Source organism: Macrotis lagotis, chromosome 1, assembly GCF_037893015.1.
Source record: "Macrotis lagotis isolate mMagLag1 chromosome 1, bilby.v1.9.chrom.fasta, whole genome shotgun sequence".
NCBI lineage: Eukaryota > Metazoa > Chordata > Mammalia > Peramelemorphia > Peramelidae > Macrotis > Macrotis lagotis.
This window is the reverse complement of record NC_133658.1, coordinates 43,535,056-43,551,619: the sequence shown is the minus strand read 5'-3', so window position 1 is coordinate 43,551,619 and position 16,564 is coordinate 43,535,056. Positions and strand designations below refer to the sequence as shown.

The window sequence follows — 16,564 nt, the reverse complement described above, 5'->3', positions numbered from 1 at the left end:
GCAGGTGCTAGTGTGAATGTCCTGAGAAGTGTTTTTCTATAGTGCTAGGAACCACTCCTTGCTGGATAGGAAGTAGACTGAATAGAAAGATGTTTAATTATCACTTAGCTACTGTGATTTGGGATGATGACTCCTTTTCATTCTATTCCTTCCAGGAAACCACAACTTCTGCAAGGGGTCTATGCCATGGGCTTTAACCGACCATCTAAGATACAAGAGAATGCACTTCCCATGATGCTTGCTGAACCGTATGTATCTAGACAGTTCAGTTCTTTTGCAATGTAGTTTTAATTCTTTTCAGATGCAGGCTGTTTTCAGTAGTGTAGCTAGTATCATTTTTAAGACTATAAATTAATATCATGAGCTTTCTCCCCAAAAGTCCTGATCCTTAAGATATCTCTTCTATAAAGTATTTTTATTACATTCTTGAAAACCTCAAATATGTAAATCTCTACTTTTATCAAAACTAAGATTATTAATAAAACAAAGGTAGGTTACAGAAATATAGGGTAACTAGAGCAGTGTTGGAATCTGTAACATCTGTGGTAGAGTTGTAGATAATGAAAGGGTTAAGAAGCAGAGAGGAAGCATTTCTGGATCTTTTAGAAAGTTTTAAAATATAGAGGACTGAAATGACAGTTCAAGAGGTTATCAAAAAAAAAAAAGCTTTCTTGAATTGGTAATTATAGCTTGCAGTAATACCCAAATAGAAGCCATCCCTGAGCAGGCCCAGACCCTGAGCTCTGACATTGTTCCACTCTGGAAGAAAATTCTGGCATCTGGGGGAGTCTGGGAACTCTTGAGCCTGGTCAGACCTGATCTGAGCCACAGAGTACAAGGGACAAATGGGAGAAATGTGACTGTGCTGTCAACAAAGTACAAAATCACAGCCAGAATCTCTGACCGACAGAGCTTAGTGTGTTTGACCGATTCAAGAGATGAAAGTCAGAAATAGTTCAAAGGGCTCTTGGAAGAACAATCAGAACTCCCACTCATCATTAGGAATTTGTTAACTCTTGTTAACAAAATTAAGAACCCTCACAGTAATATAGTGACTAAATTACTAGATTTTTCAGAAGTTTTCTGGGAAACAGAAAAGAGGCAGAAAATGATAGCAAGAAAGTATTAGGGCAGGGGAATCCCAAAGCAAAGCTCTATGTAAATTTCATTGATTAGGGGGAATTCTAGTTAAAGAATCTTCATTGCTAGTAATAAAGGACAGAAGATTTTTTTTGGAGTAGGTTCATTAAGTTAATATTGGCTTAAAAAATAATCACAAAAAGAATATAAAGAATAGAAAAACTTGATACTTAATGGACTAAATGCTAATAAAACAATGAGAAAAATTGATTTTAAAATAGAATTCATCAGTATGCTATTTGCAAGAAACACATTTAATCTGGAAATATTTAAGTATATTTTTGAAATTGTTAAAAATTTAAATACATACCATCCTAAAATTTTGTAGTAAAACCATAAAGGAAAACTTCAGTCTTGTAAGAAAAAAATGACTTCTTACTATTTCCTAATCAAGAAGTAGGAAATTATTGCTTTATGACATATACAATAAATTCCACAAAAAAGATGAATGAAAAAGAATTTAAAAGAGTTGAACAAAATATTAAGCAAGAATTAATGGACTTGGAAAGAAATGACTTGACAAAAGAGGAGCTATAAATATCAGCACATTACATAAAAACAGTGATTCAGAAATACAGAATATTAAGATTATAACTGAAGTAGTATCAAAAAGCATATTTATAGCTCAGTTGTGAATGTGGATGAACCAACAAGACTTGAGAGTTGATTAGACATTAGAATGAAGAAGGAGTCAAGGATGACTTCAAAATAGCAAAATTTGGGACACTGAAAGGATAATAAATGAAGTTGTCACCTCCAGAGTTAATAAGGAATTGATCCATAAGCTCTTTCTAAAGGAATAATTTTCTAAAGAGGTGTAAACAGATAATTTTTGAAGCAGGAAATACAAAGTGAAATACTAACATGAAAAGATCCTCATATTTTGAGAGAAATAAAAAAAGTCACTATATCCCTACTAAACATGATCTTCCTCTCATCCTAAATAGAAATAAAATTGTTAAAAACTCAGGTCTTATGGAGAAATGGACCCTTTAATACATTATTGATGTGACTATAAAAGCATAAAAAGATTTTGGAAAATAATCTTGCAATATATATAGTAAAAAGTCCAAAGGTGATTGTACTTCTATTACTAGGAACTTTATCATTAGAAAAAAGAAAAGAAAAAAGACTTAATTGTGCACAAATTAATTAAAAAACAACTGGAAAACATGGAAAATGATTGAATAAATTAAGGTTAATTGATGGAATAGAATATTGAAGCCCTAGATAGACATGAAATAATGCAAAGTATATCAGCAGACCCAGAATTGTAGAGAGAAATATAGACTTTGTACTTAAAAGAAAAAGAAAAGTAACAACTTCATACAGACATGGAAAGGAGCAAAGAGTCTGGGTATTTTTGTTTGTTGCCTTTTAATTCTTTTCTTTCAACTTTGTTAAATATTAAGGGGGTTTATGTAAGATTTTATTTCTTATTTTTTCTATTTATTTGTCCAAGTTTATAAGAAAAAAACTAAAAAGAGAGAGAAAAGTAGTTTTGCTATAGAGTTGGTGTTCAAATTCCTCTTCATACCAGTCTTTGAACTTAGGCTGGTAGGCATTTTAAGATAAAAAATGAATTTTGAGATTCTTATTCTGTCCTGGTACAGCCCACAGAACCTGATTGCCCAATCTCAGTCTGGTACTGGAAAAACAGCTGCCTTTGTCTTGGCTATGCTCAGCCAAGTGGAGCCACTGAACAAGTACCCCCAGGTAAGTATTCCCTGACTAAAGCACTGTGGAAGACCCAATGTCCTTTGGTGCATGGAAAACCATTGAGTCCTCTGAGGGAGGGGGAACCTTCCCACTGGAATCTCAAGCTCTTCTTTGTTCAATCAGATTGGAGCAATTTTTTGCCCCTGAGCTTTGAATATATTTGAAAAGTTCTATCCTCCTGCCTTTCTATCTAAAAAGAGCTATCAGAATAGCAGTGATAAGCCACCCTATGCAGGACATACACTGTAACCCTGAGATTGCCAACTTAACTGGGGACCAATCAAAAAAGAAGTTGGTGAGGTGACTTGTAATCGAGAGATTCTGTCCCTGGCCCTTTGTGGCATATGGAAAAGGAAGAATCCCTCTGTTCCTATGAGCTCCTGAACACAAGGGTTTCAAAGTGGCTTGTCATAAAAAGAAGGAGGTTTCCTTTAAGCTGAAGTATCCATTAGGGCATCTTCTGGACTCTTTGTTTTACAGTGTTTGTGCCTCTCCCCGACTTACGAGCTGGCTCTTCAGACGGGAAAGGTGATTGAACAGATGGGCAAATTTTATCCAGAACTTAAACTGGCTTATGCTGTTCGAGGCAACAAGTGTAAGTATCCTTTTTAAAGGCTGTAGAGATAGTAGGGGGGATTGAAGAGTATTGGACACAAGTGCTGGTGAAATTCAAAGAACATTTAAGACCCACAAATGTCAGCCTTGAAAAGATGTTGTCAGCTTGTACTTGGGTGAAAGAGATCCAACAGTAAGAAATTCTCCAGGAGGGACTTCTGAAACCTTCAAGATGTTGCCCACAAGTGGGGAGTAGGAACTGACGTAGTTCAAGCCAGACCAAGAAGATTGCTGGTTTTTATTCCTTTTGGGCAGGTGCATTAGGATGTTCTATGTCTAGAGATGGGTATGGCAAGGATCATTGAAAAAATGTTGGGGAACCTTAAACAAAAATGTTGTTTACCTCTCCCTACTTTAACAGCTGTACAAAATGATTCCTTGGCTCATTGGCCCACAAAGCACAGACTACAGTGGTCTTCTTTAGAAAGAATCTGGGTTGAACTGTCAGGAAATAATCATTGAGAAAGGTAGAACCAGAGCCAATCCTGGAAGACTGGGTAGGATTTGTCTGGGCAGGGCAAACTAGGCCAAAGAAATGACATTGACAGGGCCACAGAGGCAGGAAGGCTCAAGCATTTTGTAAATAAAGAGACTAATCTAATTAGGTAGAGTAGGCCTAGAGTTGATATAGTAGATAGTAGGTAGTTGTTGGCAGATTTTTCTTTCTTTCATTTAAAAAAAAATTTTTTTTGCTTTTCAATATTTTTATCTTTATGCACATGACATAGTGGAGAGAGAGCAATCTCAAAACCAAGAAGACTTCATACTGATTGCATGACCTTGGACAAGTCATTTAAGCTTTGCAGAAAAGGTGTCCACCTGCATTTCCTTACCTGAAGTTCCTTATTCTGAAGATATCATAAAACATAATCTGATTGAGTTACCCCTCCCCCTGTTCAGTAAACTTCCCTTTTCCTCACTAAAATCAACTGGACAGTCCTATTTTTGGCATTTAAAGTTTTTTTTAGAATTTGGCCCCTTTCTCCCTTCCTTTTCTTTGTATCCCTCACTCTCTTGGATTCTGTACATCAACTCCCATGCTGCCTTCTTGGCAGAACCTCAAACACCACCCTCCATCCCTTGCTTTGTCTCCTTCCTCTTCTCCACTTTTCTGGAACAATTAGTTTCTTTCAAGGCTTAGCTTTAGGGTCCTTTTCACAAAACTTTTCTTGATCCCTCAGCTACTCATACTCTGTCTCCCAAAACTACTTTCTGTTATTCCTCTTATCTCCCCTATTAGAATATAAGTTCCCTAAGGGCAAGGAATGTGTCACCAATCAACATATCAATTGTATGTAATAGTAGATGCAATATTCCATATCTATAAATTGATTATTTGTTCTTTCCATTTAGATGATCATTTTATATATTGTTTTCTTTAGCTGCTTTCTTCTGCTTCTCTGAGTTCTTTTCCAGTTGTCTTTATTTCTTGTAGGTGCCATACCCCATGCTGAACCTTGGAAACATAAATACTAGCAAAGTAAAGACCCTGCCCTCACAGACAGAAATCCTGTTGTAATGGGGGAAGATAGCACCCAAATGGGAAAAAAAACTTGGGGAGACTTGGGTGGGAATGAAGGTGCTTGGCTTGGGACCCTGGTTTTGGAACAGAGTTGGTGACAGAATGAAGCTTGAGGCTCCCTGGAAAACTCCTCATCCATGGGAGCTGACCTGACTTGGCCTGGTGGGAACTGGCCTGATAGCTGATAGTTCAGGCAGAGGAGGACCCAGGGCCTGAGGGAAAGTCAGAGTGATCCAAGAAGGACATTCTCTTCAGTTCTTTTTTTTTTTTTTTTTTTTGCAAGACTTGCCCAAGGTCACACAGCTAAACAATTATTAAGTGTCTAAGGCCGGATTTGAGTTAAGGTCGTCCTGACTCTGGGGCCGGTGCTTTGTCCATTGTTCCACTTAGCTGCCTCTCTCTTCAGTTCTTGACTATGACAAGAGTTTCTGAAAATCTTGGTGCATATGTAACCTTTCTGGTTTGAACTCCTTGGAGCATCTGCCTAGCAGTAGAGCTCTGAACCATTTTAGTCACTTTTTCCCCACTTTCAAACAGCATAATTCCAAATTGCTTTTCAGAATGACTGAACACCTATTAAAGCTTTTTCCTTGTTTAATTGACCATCAGACAGGTGATGTGAAAAGATGAGTCTGGAAACAGTGTGCCAAGTGGGTTGGAGGCTGCATCTCTATGCAGTTATCCAGATGTGAAGTGTTTTGGACCTCAGCTAAGGATGGTGGTGGTAAAAGGGAGGATGAGCAAAGAGGATTCTGCCCAAGGATAAAGTGTCACAGGATAATCTTGCCTCTTATGTTTCAATCTATAGATTTAAATGCCACTGTGAAAATCTAGCTTTTTTCTTTTTGGCATTATGGGAAGATTTTTGGGGTCATATGATTATTCTATGGGATTCAAGGGGAAAAGACATGTGAGAAACTGAGAAACTATTTGAAGACCAAAAATAATCCTATGGAAAACTTGTCTTTGCTTCTATAGTAGAAAGAGGCCAGAAGATCAGTGAGCAGATTGTTATCGGTACCCCTGGCACAGTCCTGGATTGGTGCTCCAAGCTGAAATTCATCGATCCTAAAAAAATCAAGGTATTTGTTCTGGATGAAGCTGACGTGATGATAGCCACCCAAGGCCACCAGGATCAAAGTATCCGCATCCAGAGGTATGAGGCACTGTTGAGGGTCGGGAAGGGAAATCTTCCTAGAGGAAGCTAGCTCTATTTGAAAACTTACTTTGACTTAGAAGCTGAAGAATTTGTTGAACTGAGAAGATGGTTTCTTACTGAGGGATGTGAGAGTAGTTCTCTGAGTGACATTATAGATTGCAAATTGTATTCCTTGGTAATATTTTAGTAGTGAAATCTGTTGAAGACATAGTGACAGAATGAGAAGCTTCACCCTATCTTAATCTTTAATGGGGGAGAGGGGGGCTTTAAGATTGCCACCAGAATAGAAGGATTCATTATAAGTGCAAATGTTCATGTATTCTGTCTGGTCCACAGAGTTTCTGTTTGAATATTAGCATTTCATTTATTTAATAATTTATTCCCTTGCCCTTCCCCTCCCAACTGACTGTTCAGGTGCCTGGACCACAGAGGAGGAGAATCCTCCCAAGATCAAGATTTAGGACAGGGGAAGCCAGAGTCCTGCTGGCAACAGCTTGACCACTCCCTAAAGAAGGGGTATGGGGCGACCTGTGTTTTCCTTGAAAGCAGTTTGCCATCACTTTGTGTATAACATCAGGCCACTGGCTGGTGGATGATTGTGGATAGTGAAGGCTCTAGGTTCTTTTCTTCAAGGATAAAGGAAAAGAAAAGGCTGTTTTCTATCACTTTGAAGGCCCCTCTATGATCCTGGGTACTGGGTCTGCTACAGAGCTGCTCAGCCAACTGGCATGACCTTCAACCTTCTGGGAGCTGGCCATGAAGGGGCAAATTGTGGGTTTGTTCCACACTGCATTATTTCTGTCAACTCTTATTCATGCCTATTTTTTATCATGTGTCTGTGTATCATTTGCATTTGATGATTTATTTTTGTTGTAGTTTTCATATATAATATTGTAATTATAGATTTTTTTGGTCTGGTTTTGCTTATTCTCCTTGATTTCATACAAGTATTCACACATTTCTTTGAATTCTTGGCATGTCATCATGTCTTACATGTAGTAATATTACATTATATTCATATACAATTTATTAAATAGATATCCAATTTTATTTCCAGTTTTTATTTTTATATGGTCTCTGGGAAATATACCTAGCAACCCTGGGTCAAAGGATATGAATGAACTATGGAGTAACTACATTGTTTTCCAAAATGATTGCAACAATTTCCAACATACTAACAATGTATTGATGTGTCTGTTATAAGCTTTCCATCATTGAAGATTTCCATCTTTTATTATCTTTTTTATGTTTGATGGGCCTAAGGTCTTGTTAATTCATTTGATCTTCACAACCTTCTCATGCCAAAGTAGACTAAATTATTATTACACCTTTTAGAGATAAGGAAACCCAGACAGAAATTAAATGAATTGTCCAAGCTCACATACTAGATACTTATTGTTCAATCTGGGATTGGGATTCAGATTCTCTTGACTTCCTAGGTCAGTGTTTTCTATGTCTGAGACTTGAATGTGGCTTAAAAAATTTCCTTTTGGCCTACAGCCAGAAAATTAAAACTAGGCACCTAGAAGGTGACATTCTTTGTTTATACTTTTATTGCCTCCAATCCCATCCATCCCATGCTTCCAGATACAGTCTGAGAGATAAGAGATACTGTGTGTCTTGCTAGAAGATAGTGTGTCCTTCCTCAGGGCTATTCATTGACCTGTGAAGGCAATGCATTCTGTAACTTTCTAGTTCAGAATTCTGATCAGTGTGTGTGTGGACTTGTCTCTTAGGATGCTCCCTAAGGATTGTCAGATGCTGCTTTTCTCTGCTACCTTTGAAGATTCCGTGTGGAAGTTTGCTCAGAAAGTTGTCCCAGATCCAAACATCATCAAACTGAAGCGAGAAGAGGAAACTTTAGATACCATTAAACAGTATTACGTTTTGTGTAATAATCGAGATGAAAAGTTCCAGGCCCTTTGTAATCTCTATGGGGCCATCACCATTGCTCAAGCGATGATCTTCTGTCATGTGAGTAGTGCTCAGTGCAGAGCATCACACAAAATAGGAAAATATTTCTGGTTCCCTTACAGAATTTCTAGTTACTCAACAAGTGTTGCTAATAATGATAGGAAGAAACGAAAGTTTTATGAACCATTACGTTTCCCCCAGGAGATGTATTTTGGACAGAAACAGAAAAAATGGTTCTTGAATGGTCTTCATTATAAATAGCACTTCAAGGATTAATATTATAAAGTCTCTTACTTTGATGAAGTCATTATCTCATTGATGTGGTAGTCCCATTCACCACTATATCACAAGCTAGCCATACCTGTTCAGGCTACACAGCTCTTGTTTGGGTTTCCTATCAATCCACTAAAGAAGAACCACTCAATGTACTGGAGGACTTTTCTAGTTTTTTTTTTGGCAAGGCTGTGTCATTAAGTGGCTTGCCCAAGGTCATAAAGCTAGGTAATTAAGTGTCTGAGACTGGATTTGAACTCAGGTCCTCCTGATTCTGACTGGTGCTCTCTTCACTGTGTCACCTAGCTGCTCCCCTTTTCTAGATTTTTCAATGTATGTTTGGGGAAAAAGTCATAACTACCCCAGTGAAAAAAAATTTTTCTGAAATCTTGAAAGATTCTAGAAATTTAACTCTTAGTTGTTTAATTAAAGAATGAAAGCTCCATTTAACCTAAAGATTGAAACCACCTTCTAATACAGGTATGTCCAACTGCACACGAACCCCCCAAAAACATTCTACATTCCAGTGCATAGCACCAATGAGGACAGCAAATGCTATGTGGGCTGCATCAATGAACCCCAAGGGGCTTTGGGTTAGGCACACCTATATTAGGATCTTCATTTTATCAAATTCTTTTCACTCCAGACCCGCAAAACAGCTGGTTGGCTGGCAGCTGAACTATCCAAAGAAGGCCACCAGGTAGCACTCCTTAGCGGTGAAATGATGGTGGAGCAGAGAGCTGCGGTGATCGAACGCTTCAGAGAGGGCAAGGAGAAGGTGTTGGTGACTACCAATGTGTGTGCTCGAGGTGAGAAGATCCTGCCAGACTCTGGGGTCTGGAGCTTAGAGCAGGAGGGAGCCTGGGATCCCCTTTCCAGAAAGGGCAGTTTGGGTTTTCTCAGAGCCTCAATCAGCAGCCCCCTCTGCCTTTTCAGAAAGGGTCTGCTGGGGATTGAATTGCCCTCCTCAGCAATGATGAGCATGTGGTCATCTCCCCCCCAGGCTATAGACATGACTTATGAGCCTTCAGCTGGTCTCTATGGGGGTTTGTCTGGGCTTAGCAGCTCGATGATTCTCTAGGTATATTCTCATCTCCTGAGTCTAAGCTGTAGGTTCTGACTCTGGCTTTTCCTAAGGGTCTCATATTTGCTACATATTTACTTAAATAGCTCCAGTATTGGCTGTGAGAGATTGATGGCATGAAGCAATTTAAGATGGAACTCCCTCTTATCTAGACAGTGGATTTGGGAGAAATCTTTGAAGTCCTTTAAAGTAGACTCCCTTTGAAGGAATCTGATCCTTTTTGGTCAGACCCATTTAGAGGGTTCTGATTTCCACCCTTAGGGCCTGCATCTTGTTTTGGGGATACCAGCTGTTGGTGTTATGGTGCTAAGATGTCATGGATTAGACTGTGGGTGTCAGCACTCTTTTGTCTGTTTTCCCTGTCTCCCTTCCATCTTCCTGCACTGTAGGGATCGATGTTGAACAGGTGTCTGTGGTTATCAACTTTGACCTGCCAGTGGACAAAGATGGGAATCCAGACAATGAGACATACCTCCATCGCATTGGGCGCACTGGGCGCTTTGGCAAGCGAGGCCTGGCTGTGAACATGGTGGACAGCAAGCACAGCATGAACATTCTCAACAGAATTCAAGAACATTTCAGTGAGTGTCCCAGAGCATCTGCCCTTTGTGACCCATTGGGGTTAAGTGGGGAAGCCCAGGGCCCTTGGGCAAAGGCCTGGGTCTCTCACCTGCCATCTCTCTCCTCTCCCTCCTTGTTGTGAGAGAAATAGAAATGGGAGAAAAGAGCAGGGGCCGCTCTTGTGTCCTGGGGCCAAATTACATGAAGGAGCATTCTATGTTTGTTAGTTAGTTGGCTCTCTTAGGTAGAGCAGAGGTTGTTCTCATGTTGCAATAGGAGCTGAAACAGACTCTCCAAGGAGGCCCTATTTTGATTTTTTTAAAAATTTATTTATTATTCTCATTTTGTGCAAATGTTTTTTATACATTAATAAAATGTGCTTAAGAGTAAACAAAATACCCCCTCCCCCCAAAAATATAGACTCTTGAACGATAAAGGGGAGAGGGAAAAAAAATTAAAAAATAATAGTAATAATTGTAGATATGGCCAGGTGGCGCAGTGGATGGAGCACCAGCCCTGGAGCCAGGAGTACCCGTGCCCAAATCCGGTCCCATACATCTAACAATCACCCAGCTGTGTGACATGCAAGCCACCCTAACCCCACTGCCCTGCAAAAACCAAAAAAAAGGGAAAAAAAAGACATAAAATAAAATAGAACTAATAGTAGGGGCAGCTGGGTGGTGGACAGAGCACTGGCCCTTGAGCCAGGAGCACCCAGGTCCAAATCCGGCCTCAGACACCCAACAATCACCCTGCTGTGTGGCCCCAGGCAGGCCACCCAGCCCCATTTGCCCTGCACCCCCCTCAAAATAATAATAATAATAATAATAAATGTGCTTTAGTCTGTGTTCCAACACCACCGACTCTGTCGCAGGTGGATCACATTCTTTATGATAAATCCATCACAAAAGTTACTTCCATATTTTTCCACTGTTGCCATTGCTGATCGCAACTCCAGGAGGCCCTATTTTGAATCACTCTGGTTTAATTTCTTTGCAGACAAGAAGATAGACAGATTGGACACTGACGATTTGGATGAAATTGAGAAAATAGCCAACTGAAAAGCATTGGCTAAAGTTCACCTATACCCCTGGATGTGCATTTCCAGCTCCATTTGGACTGTTTGTTTTTCAAATTGACACAACTCTCAACCAGTCACCAAAAAAGACTAAGGCGGGAATAGAGAAATTACCTACCTCATTTCAAATTACATTTGGACTTTTAAAAAAAAATATTTTAAACATACACATTCAAAAAAGCCAATGTGTTCCCACCTCAAGACTCTATTTAAGGAACTATCACATCTATGAATAATTGGCTTCTAGTATCCACTGTGATAGCATCTGGTTCTACTCTCAATCCCAGAACGAGACAAGAACATCTCTGAGTGCCAACTATACATCAAACTGCCAAAGGAACAGAGCTGAGGTGACAGTGGATAGAAGAGGCAGAGCCAAGGGGAGCCTGTTAAGACAGCTTCAAAGCCAAAAAGAACTGAGGAGAGTTCCCCAGCTAGGATGGTGCAACTCTTCTCTCTGCCACCAACATGAAGAAATTGTTTGGGTGATGAAAAGGACCTACAAAATCTGTACAGTGGCTAAACCTTAGATTAGGGGTTGGCATCTAAGATTTACCAGTATCAGTTCAATATTAGTTTGATCATGGAATCCTAGTGACTCTATTCAACTGCCAGATCATTTACACTCTGTGGTCCTCAAATTTCTGAGGAATTGGTAACTGGAGCTAGGGACAGGTGATCTTAGACTTGGGATTCTCCAATGGAAGTATTGAAGGCAGCAGGTCTCTACCTCTGTGACTCAGAGAGAGGAGACCATCTTGACCCCAGCTGTTTTGAGAGTTCCATTGCCTTCATTGTCTTGGCAAGGTGGCTCAGTTTTCACAATGAAAATCATGTCAGATGTGGGACATCTCTTCGGGTCCCTAATATTTGTATTGAAGAATGATTTCTACTGTATGTAGCTATAGAAGTGTCTGGACCAGCAAGAGACTCTAGTGTCCACCCTCCCCACAGGGACCTCCACTTCCCTCTCTGTCTCCTGGCTATAGGGTGGCCATAGGTCAATTATCATGTGATTCTGAAGGTTCTCACACCATTCTTGGCTTCTTGGTGACTAGATGGAAGACAGCACCCAGATGAGGGTGTAGTGAAGATGTGGAAAGTTGGGGACAATGAGAAACAAGATTTTTGAGATTGCTGAATGCCTGCTCCTTAACCCAGGATAGGACAGCTCAGCTGCTATGAATTCTTCTTTTGGGCCTTGGAAAAGAAATGATCATTTCAGAGCCTTTATAGATCCCACATTCCACAGCCAAACAGCTACCCTTCAAGGGAGATAACCTAACTTCAGCCTCCAGTTGGTCTGCTCAAGTCACCACCTCCTTCTTGACTTTGGTTTCTTTTGCCACATGGAACATGGGCTGTTAGAATGTCCAAAGTCTGTTCTCTGTAATCTGTGTTGGCTCAGATGGGTGTTAATGGGAAGTATGGTGGTATGGGTAATGGAATCTACCAATTCTCAAGCCTCTTTGTGCACCCAATGTAATACATAGGACCTGTAATCGTAGGAGCCCAATGAATCCTCCTCTGGGTTTCTTCCTCTGTGTCAGCTTCTTGCTTTCAGCTCCAAGTGTGTTGTTTGAGAGCAGGGGCAGGAGGGAAAATGGGGAAAGTTCTGAAGCTATAGCCCTCTGGAATTTGCCTCTGACATCACCTGTGGCCTCTTTTAACATTGTGGGTAGATTGTGACCCCTTGATGGGGACTATAGAGTCTTAGTAGTTTTAAGCCTGTTTAGTTGCCCTTCCTGACCCTTTTTTGAATTTCTGCTTCCCTTGGTTTCCTTCTTCCTTAGGCCCCTTCTGCACTCTAGGCAAGCTCATGATAAACGACTTCTCTCCATGGATAGTTTGAGCTGGGGATTATTTGCTGTTTTACAGAGAATAGGGAAGCAAAAGAATTCTAGTCCATCTCGATTTAAATATTATCTGGGAGGTGAAAAGGGAGAGAATCAAGGTTGCTTCCTTAGGAAATCTCAGTTTCTCCCACTGATTTCAGAATTGAGCAGGAAACAAGAAAGTGTCCCCAAGGAAACCCTGGAGGCAGCTGGTCTCTGCATTTAGACGAGGTCAGATGAGAATGGGAAGCCCCTGCTACCCCATCTCTGGCTTTGTGGACGTCACCAGAAACTCCATCAGAATGGCAGCATCACTTCAGAGACACAGTGTCATTACTGCAGGAAGATGGGACTTCCAGAGGTGGATGCATCCTCCTTTGGGTATCCCTCCAGTGTCAGCTCTTTGCTCTCCCTTCTCCAGAACTTTGCTAAAGATTGAGGTGGTGAATAGGAGTTACAGACCAGCTCTGCTTCTGGGAAAACCTGTTGCATAAGACAGTATGCATCCCTGATGAATCCTTAGGTTATTTCCTGGACACTTTGTCAGGGATAAGAGACTGTGTTGTCTCCTAGCCTAGAATACTGATTTGGAAGAATTGGTTTCTATTTGGGCATCTTGTACCCTTTTAGCAGAATGCCTACCTGTGGTAGGAGTTATAATGAAATAAGGAATGGGATATGCTACTGATTGGTAAAAAATTTGTTGATAGCTTGAGGGACACTTATTGATTACACAGTTAAGAAATGCTTCTTTGTAGATCCCCTCTCCTTATGTTAATTGTTAAACTAATTATGAAATTGTCTAAATTATTCGTGATCTAGTTTTCTAATGGTGAAATTATGAGTCAGTAATAATTGAGTGTTTTCATCACCTCCTACCAACCTACCATTGTTCTTCACTTTATTTGGGGGACGGGGTGGGGTGGGATGCAAGAAGAATATTTGCTGGCATTCTGGGTTTGAGGGTCTGGTTGAAAAGACAACATCTGCAATCATGAAACAACCAGACCAAGGACATTTTTTTTCTCAAATGTGTGTTTTCTCCCATCTTTGTGTGTTTCTCCTGACCTGTGCATCCCTTGGCTAAATATTCTGCCTTCTGGTTTGTGTCTCATCCCTCATGTTTTTGGAGGTGCTTGATTATTATTATTAAATGATATCAAATCAAATTTCTGGATTTATTCCAACATATTATTGTTTGCAAATTCAGCTGCTAAGCATTGTGGCTTATGACCCAGTGGGAGGGGATGGAGAACAGACCAACTACTGTTGTGGTCACAGTGTTGGGCACATCCTTAAAGTGAATTTTAATAATAGCATCAGGGTGGCTAGGTGGTGCAGTGGATGGAGCACTGGCTCGGAGTCAGGAATACTTGACTTCAAATCCGGCCTCAGACACTTAATAATTACCTAGCTGTGTGGCTTTGGGCAAGCCACTTAACCCCATTGCCTTGCAAAAACCCTAAAATATCCACAAAAAAACAAAAGCATCAGCACCATGACAACTGCTTGCAGGTCACTTCAAATAACATTCTTTTACAGATGAAGAAGCTCAGGAGTAGAGAGGAATTGACATGGCTATGGTCACACATGCAGGAAATGGAGTTGGTATCTCTGGAAAAAAAATACATACATGTAATGGGCATGGGGGGGGAAGTATTGATAATAGGCCTTTTAGGATTTTTTCAAGCCAGATGTAAAAAATGTGGCCTATATTTGGACCAATAGTCCACAATTAAGTGAAATCTAAATTTAAAAGAATGAGAGCAAAGCACTATAAGGGTATTATTACCTTACCAAGGCACTTATGCTAAATTGGGTTAATTTGTTGTTTAAAGTATGACCCCACTGATTGGATTTTTGGAGCATGGAATATTGTCCTCAAAGGGATAGGGAACTTGTTGATTATGGGGGAATCTAAGGAACAAAAAGAGCTGTTATCTGTATCTCCCCAATTTAGATGATTTCCTAAACTGAAGTAAAGACCTCAGCTCTCTTCTTGACCCATGATCAAAGGATATTCTGAGCTACTTTTTCATTGTTTATAAAAAAGGATTACAGTTAATGGGATTCCCTAGGGATAATGTTGAGGGAATATTTTCACTATCTGTTCATTGTTTATGATGGTCAAAGGGGCAACAATTAAAGTTGGCCCCTGGGAATGGTGTTGGGAGTTGTTCTGAGCTACCTCTTCATTGTATGTGATGATCAAAGAGTGGAAGGATCCCCTGGAGATGAAGTTGCTGTTCATTGTCTCTGTCATTCAATGTCTGTCTTAGTTTAAAAAAAAAAAGGATAAAAGTGAAAGGATCCCCTGTGAATGATCTTGGGGATGGTTCTCTGCTGTATTTTCATTATCCATGTTGGTAAAGGCTTCACCAGGAGAAGGCATCTCTTGGTGTTGAGAATATCCTGTTTTTTTTATTAAATAAATGTCAGGAAGAAGTATGACCTGGAATGGGCTGATCTGGGGTTAATGTTGGAATGGGAGAAGATGTGATGTGGTCCACAAATAAAAGGACTTAATGTCCAAAAGGTCTCCTAAAGGTGGACACTGAAAGATACACTCTCAGATTCTACTTTTGTGAGAATGATAATGAGGCTTGGGATACCCTTGAGGTTTCAGCTACCTTCTAATTCTTCATGTCAGTAAAAGGGGTAATAGTGAATTCAGTGTCCAGGGGTTGGGTCTTTGATGAGGTAGTAGTTTTACCTCTCCATTTTCATTGTGTTTAGAGAATTAATAGTAGAAGAGATTACCTGGGTATAATAATGGGAGCTGTTTTCATATGTCCCTAGATACTGACTCTAGGAAAGCAGTATTAGTTGGTATAAGATTATTTGTGGTGCATGTTGGAAGGTGTTCATTTGGCTTAAGTAATTTGAGAAGTGAGGTTCTTGGGGTCTATGGGATTTCTTGATATGGACCTTTTGGAATGTTATTTGTTTCTTTGGTTTGGAACATCCTGGCCAAGGGATGATGTGGGGTGATTCTTGGATTGTGGGGTGAGTTATACTCTGTCATGTTGTTTGGGTTGTTAAAATGGTTTGAGGCCCATGGGAACTCCTGGAGTGGAACCAAAGCAATGTTCTTTTGGGTCACATGTCTTAGGATATGGAGAACTGGTTTTGAGTTCAATAGGATTTTCTGGAATGAATTTTGGAAGGTATTGTTCTGTGACTCTTCTATCAAGATGGAGGGAAAAGGTCCTGGCTGCCACGATCTGAGCTGAGGTGGACTTTTCAGGGATGTTATCATCTGTGATATGGTTTGGGATATAGATAAAAGGGCATGGAGTCAATAGATCACCTGAGGTGGCTCTTGGGGGCAATTCCAACTGTATGGCCTAATGAAACGGAAAAATAAAGAGGTGTAAATTGATGGTCTGTTCTTGAGCATCTCTCACTCTTTTGTCCCCATCCTTCCACCCCCCAGGTAGAAATTCAGAGGAATCCAGGCTACATGTATTATTAGCCCAAGAAGGACAGTTGGGGAAAGGATTTCACCTTGATAGACCTTAATAGTGCTTTCCAATGGGAAATGGGACTGGCTTTTGTGTCCTCTAAGGTGTCCTGTCAGTATTCTGTTCAGAACTGTTAAATCTATTTTTTAAATTTTTAAAAAAATTTTTTTATTTTTTTAATTTAATGTTTATTCTCATTT

General features: G+C 40.1%; 1 protein-coding gene across 1 annotated transcript in view; it reads left to right on the top strand.

Moving 5' to 3' along the window:
• The window catches only part of LOC141496833 (ATP-dependent RNA helicase DDX19B-like), a 35,953-nt gene extending 19,605 nt beyond the window's left edge, over positions 1–16,348 (top strand). Inside the window, exons 5-12 of the mRNA XM_074199421.1 lie at positions 156–248; positions 2,754–2,856; positions 3,340–3,454; positions 5,975–6,152; positions 7,892–8,129; positions 8,989–9,151; positions 9,816–10,007; positions 10,987–16,348. Of these exons, the coding sequence (XP_074055522.1) occupies positions 156–248; positions 2,754–2,856; positions 3,340–3,454; positions 5,975–6,152; positions 7,892–8,129; positions 8,989–9,151; positions 9,816–10,007; positions 10,987–11,048 (1,144 nt within the window). The 3' untranslated portion in view covers positions 11,049–16,348. The remainder of the gene's footprint in view (positions 1–155; positions 249–2,753; positions 2,857–3,339; positions 3,455–5,974; positions 6,153–7,891; positions 8,130–8,988; positions 9,152–9,815; positions 10,008–10,986) is intronic.
• Positions 16,349–16,564: the final 216 nt, after the last annotated feature.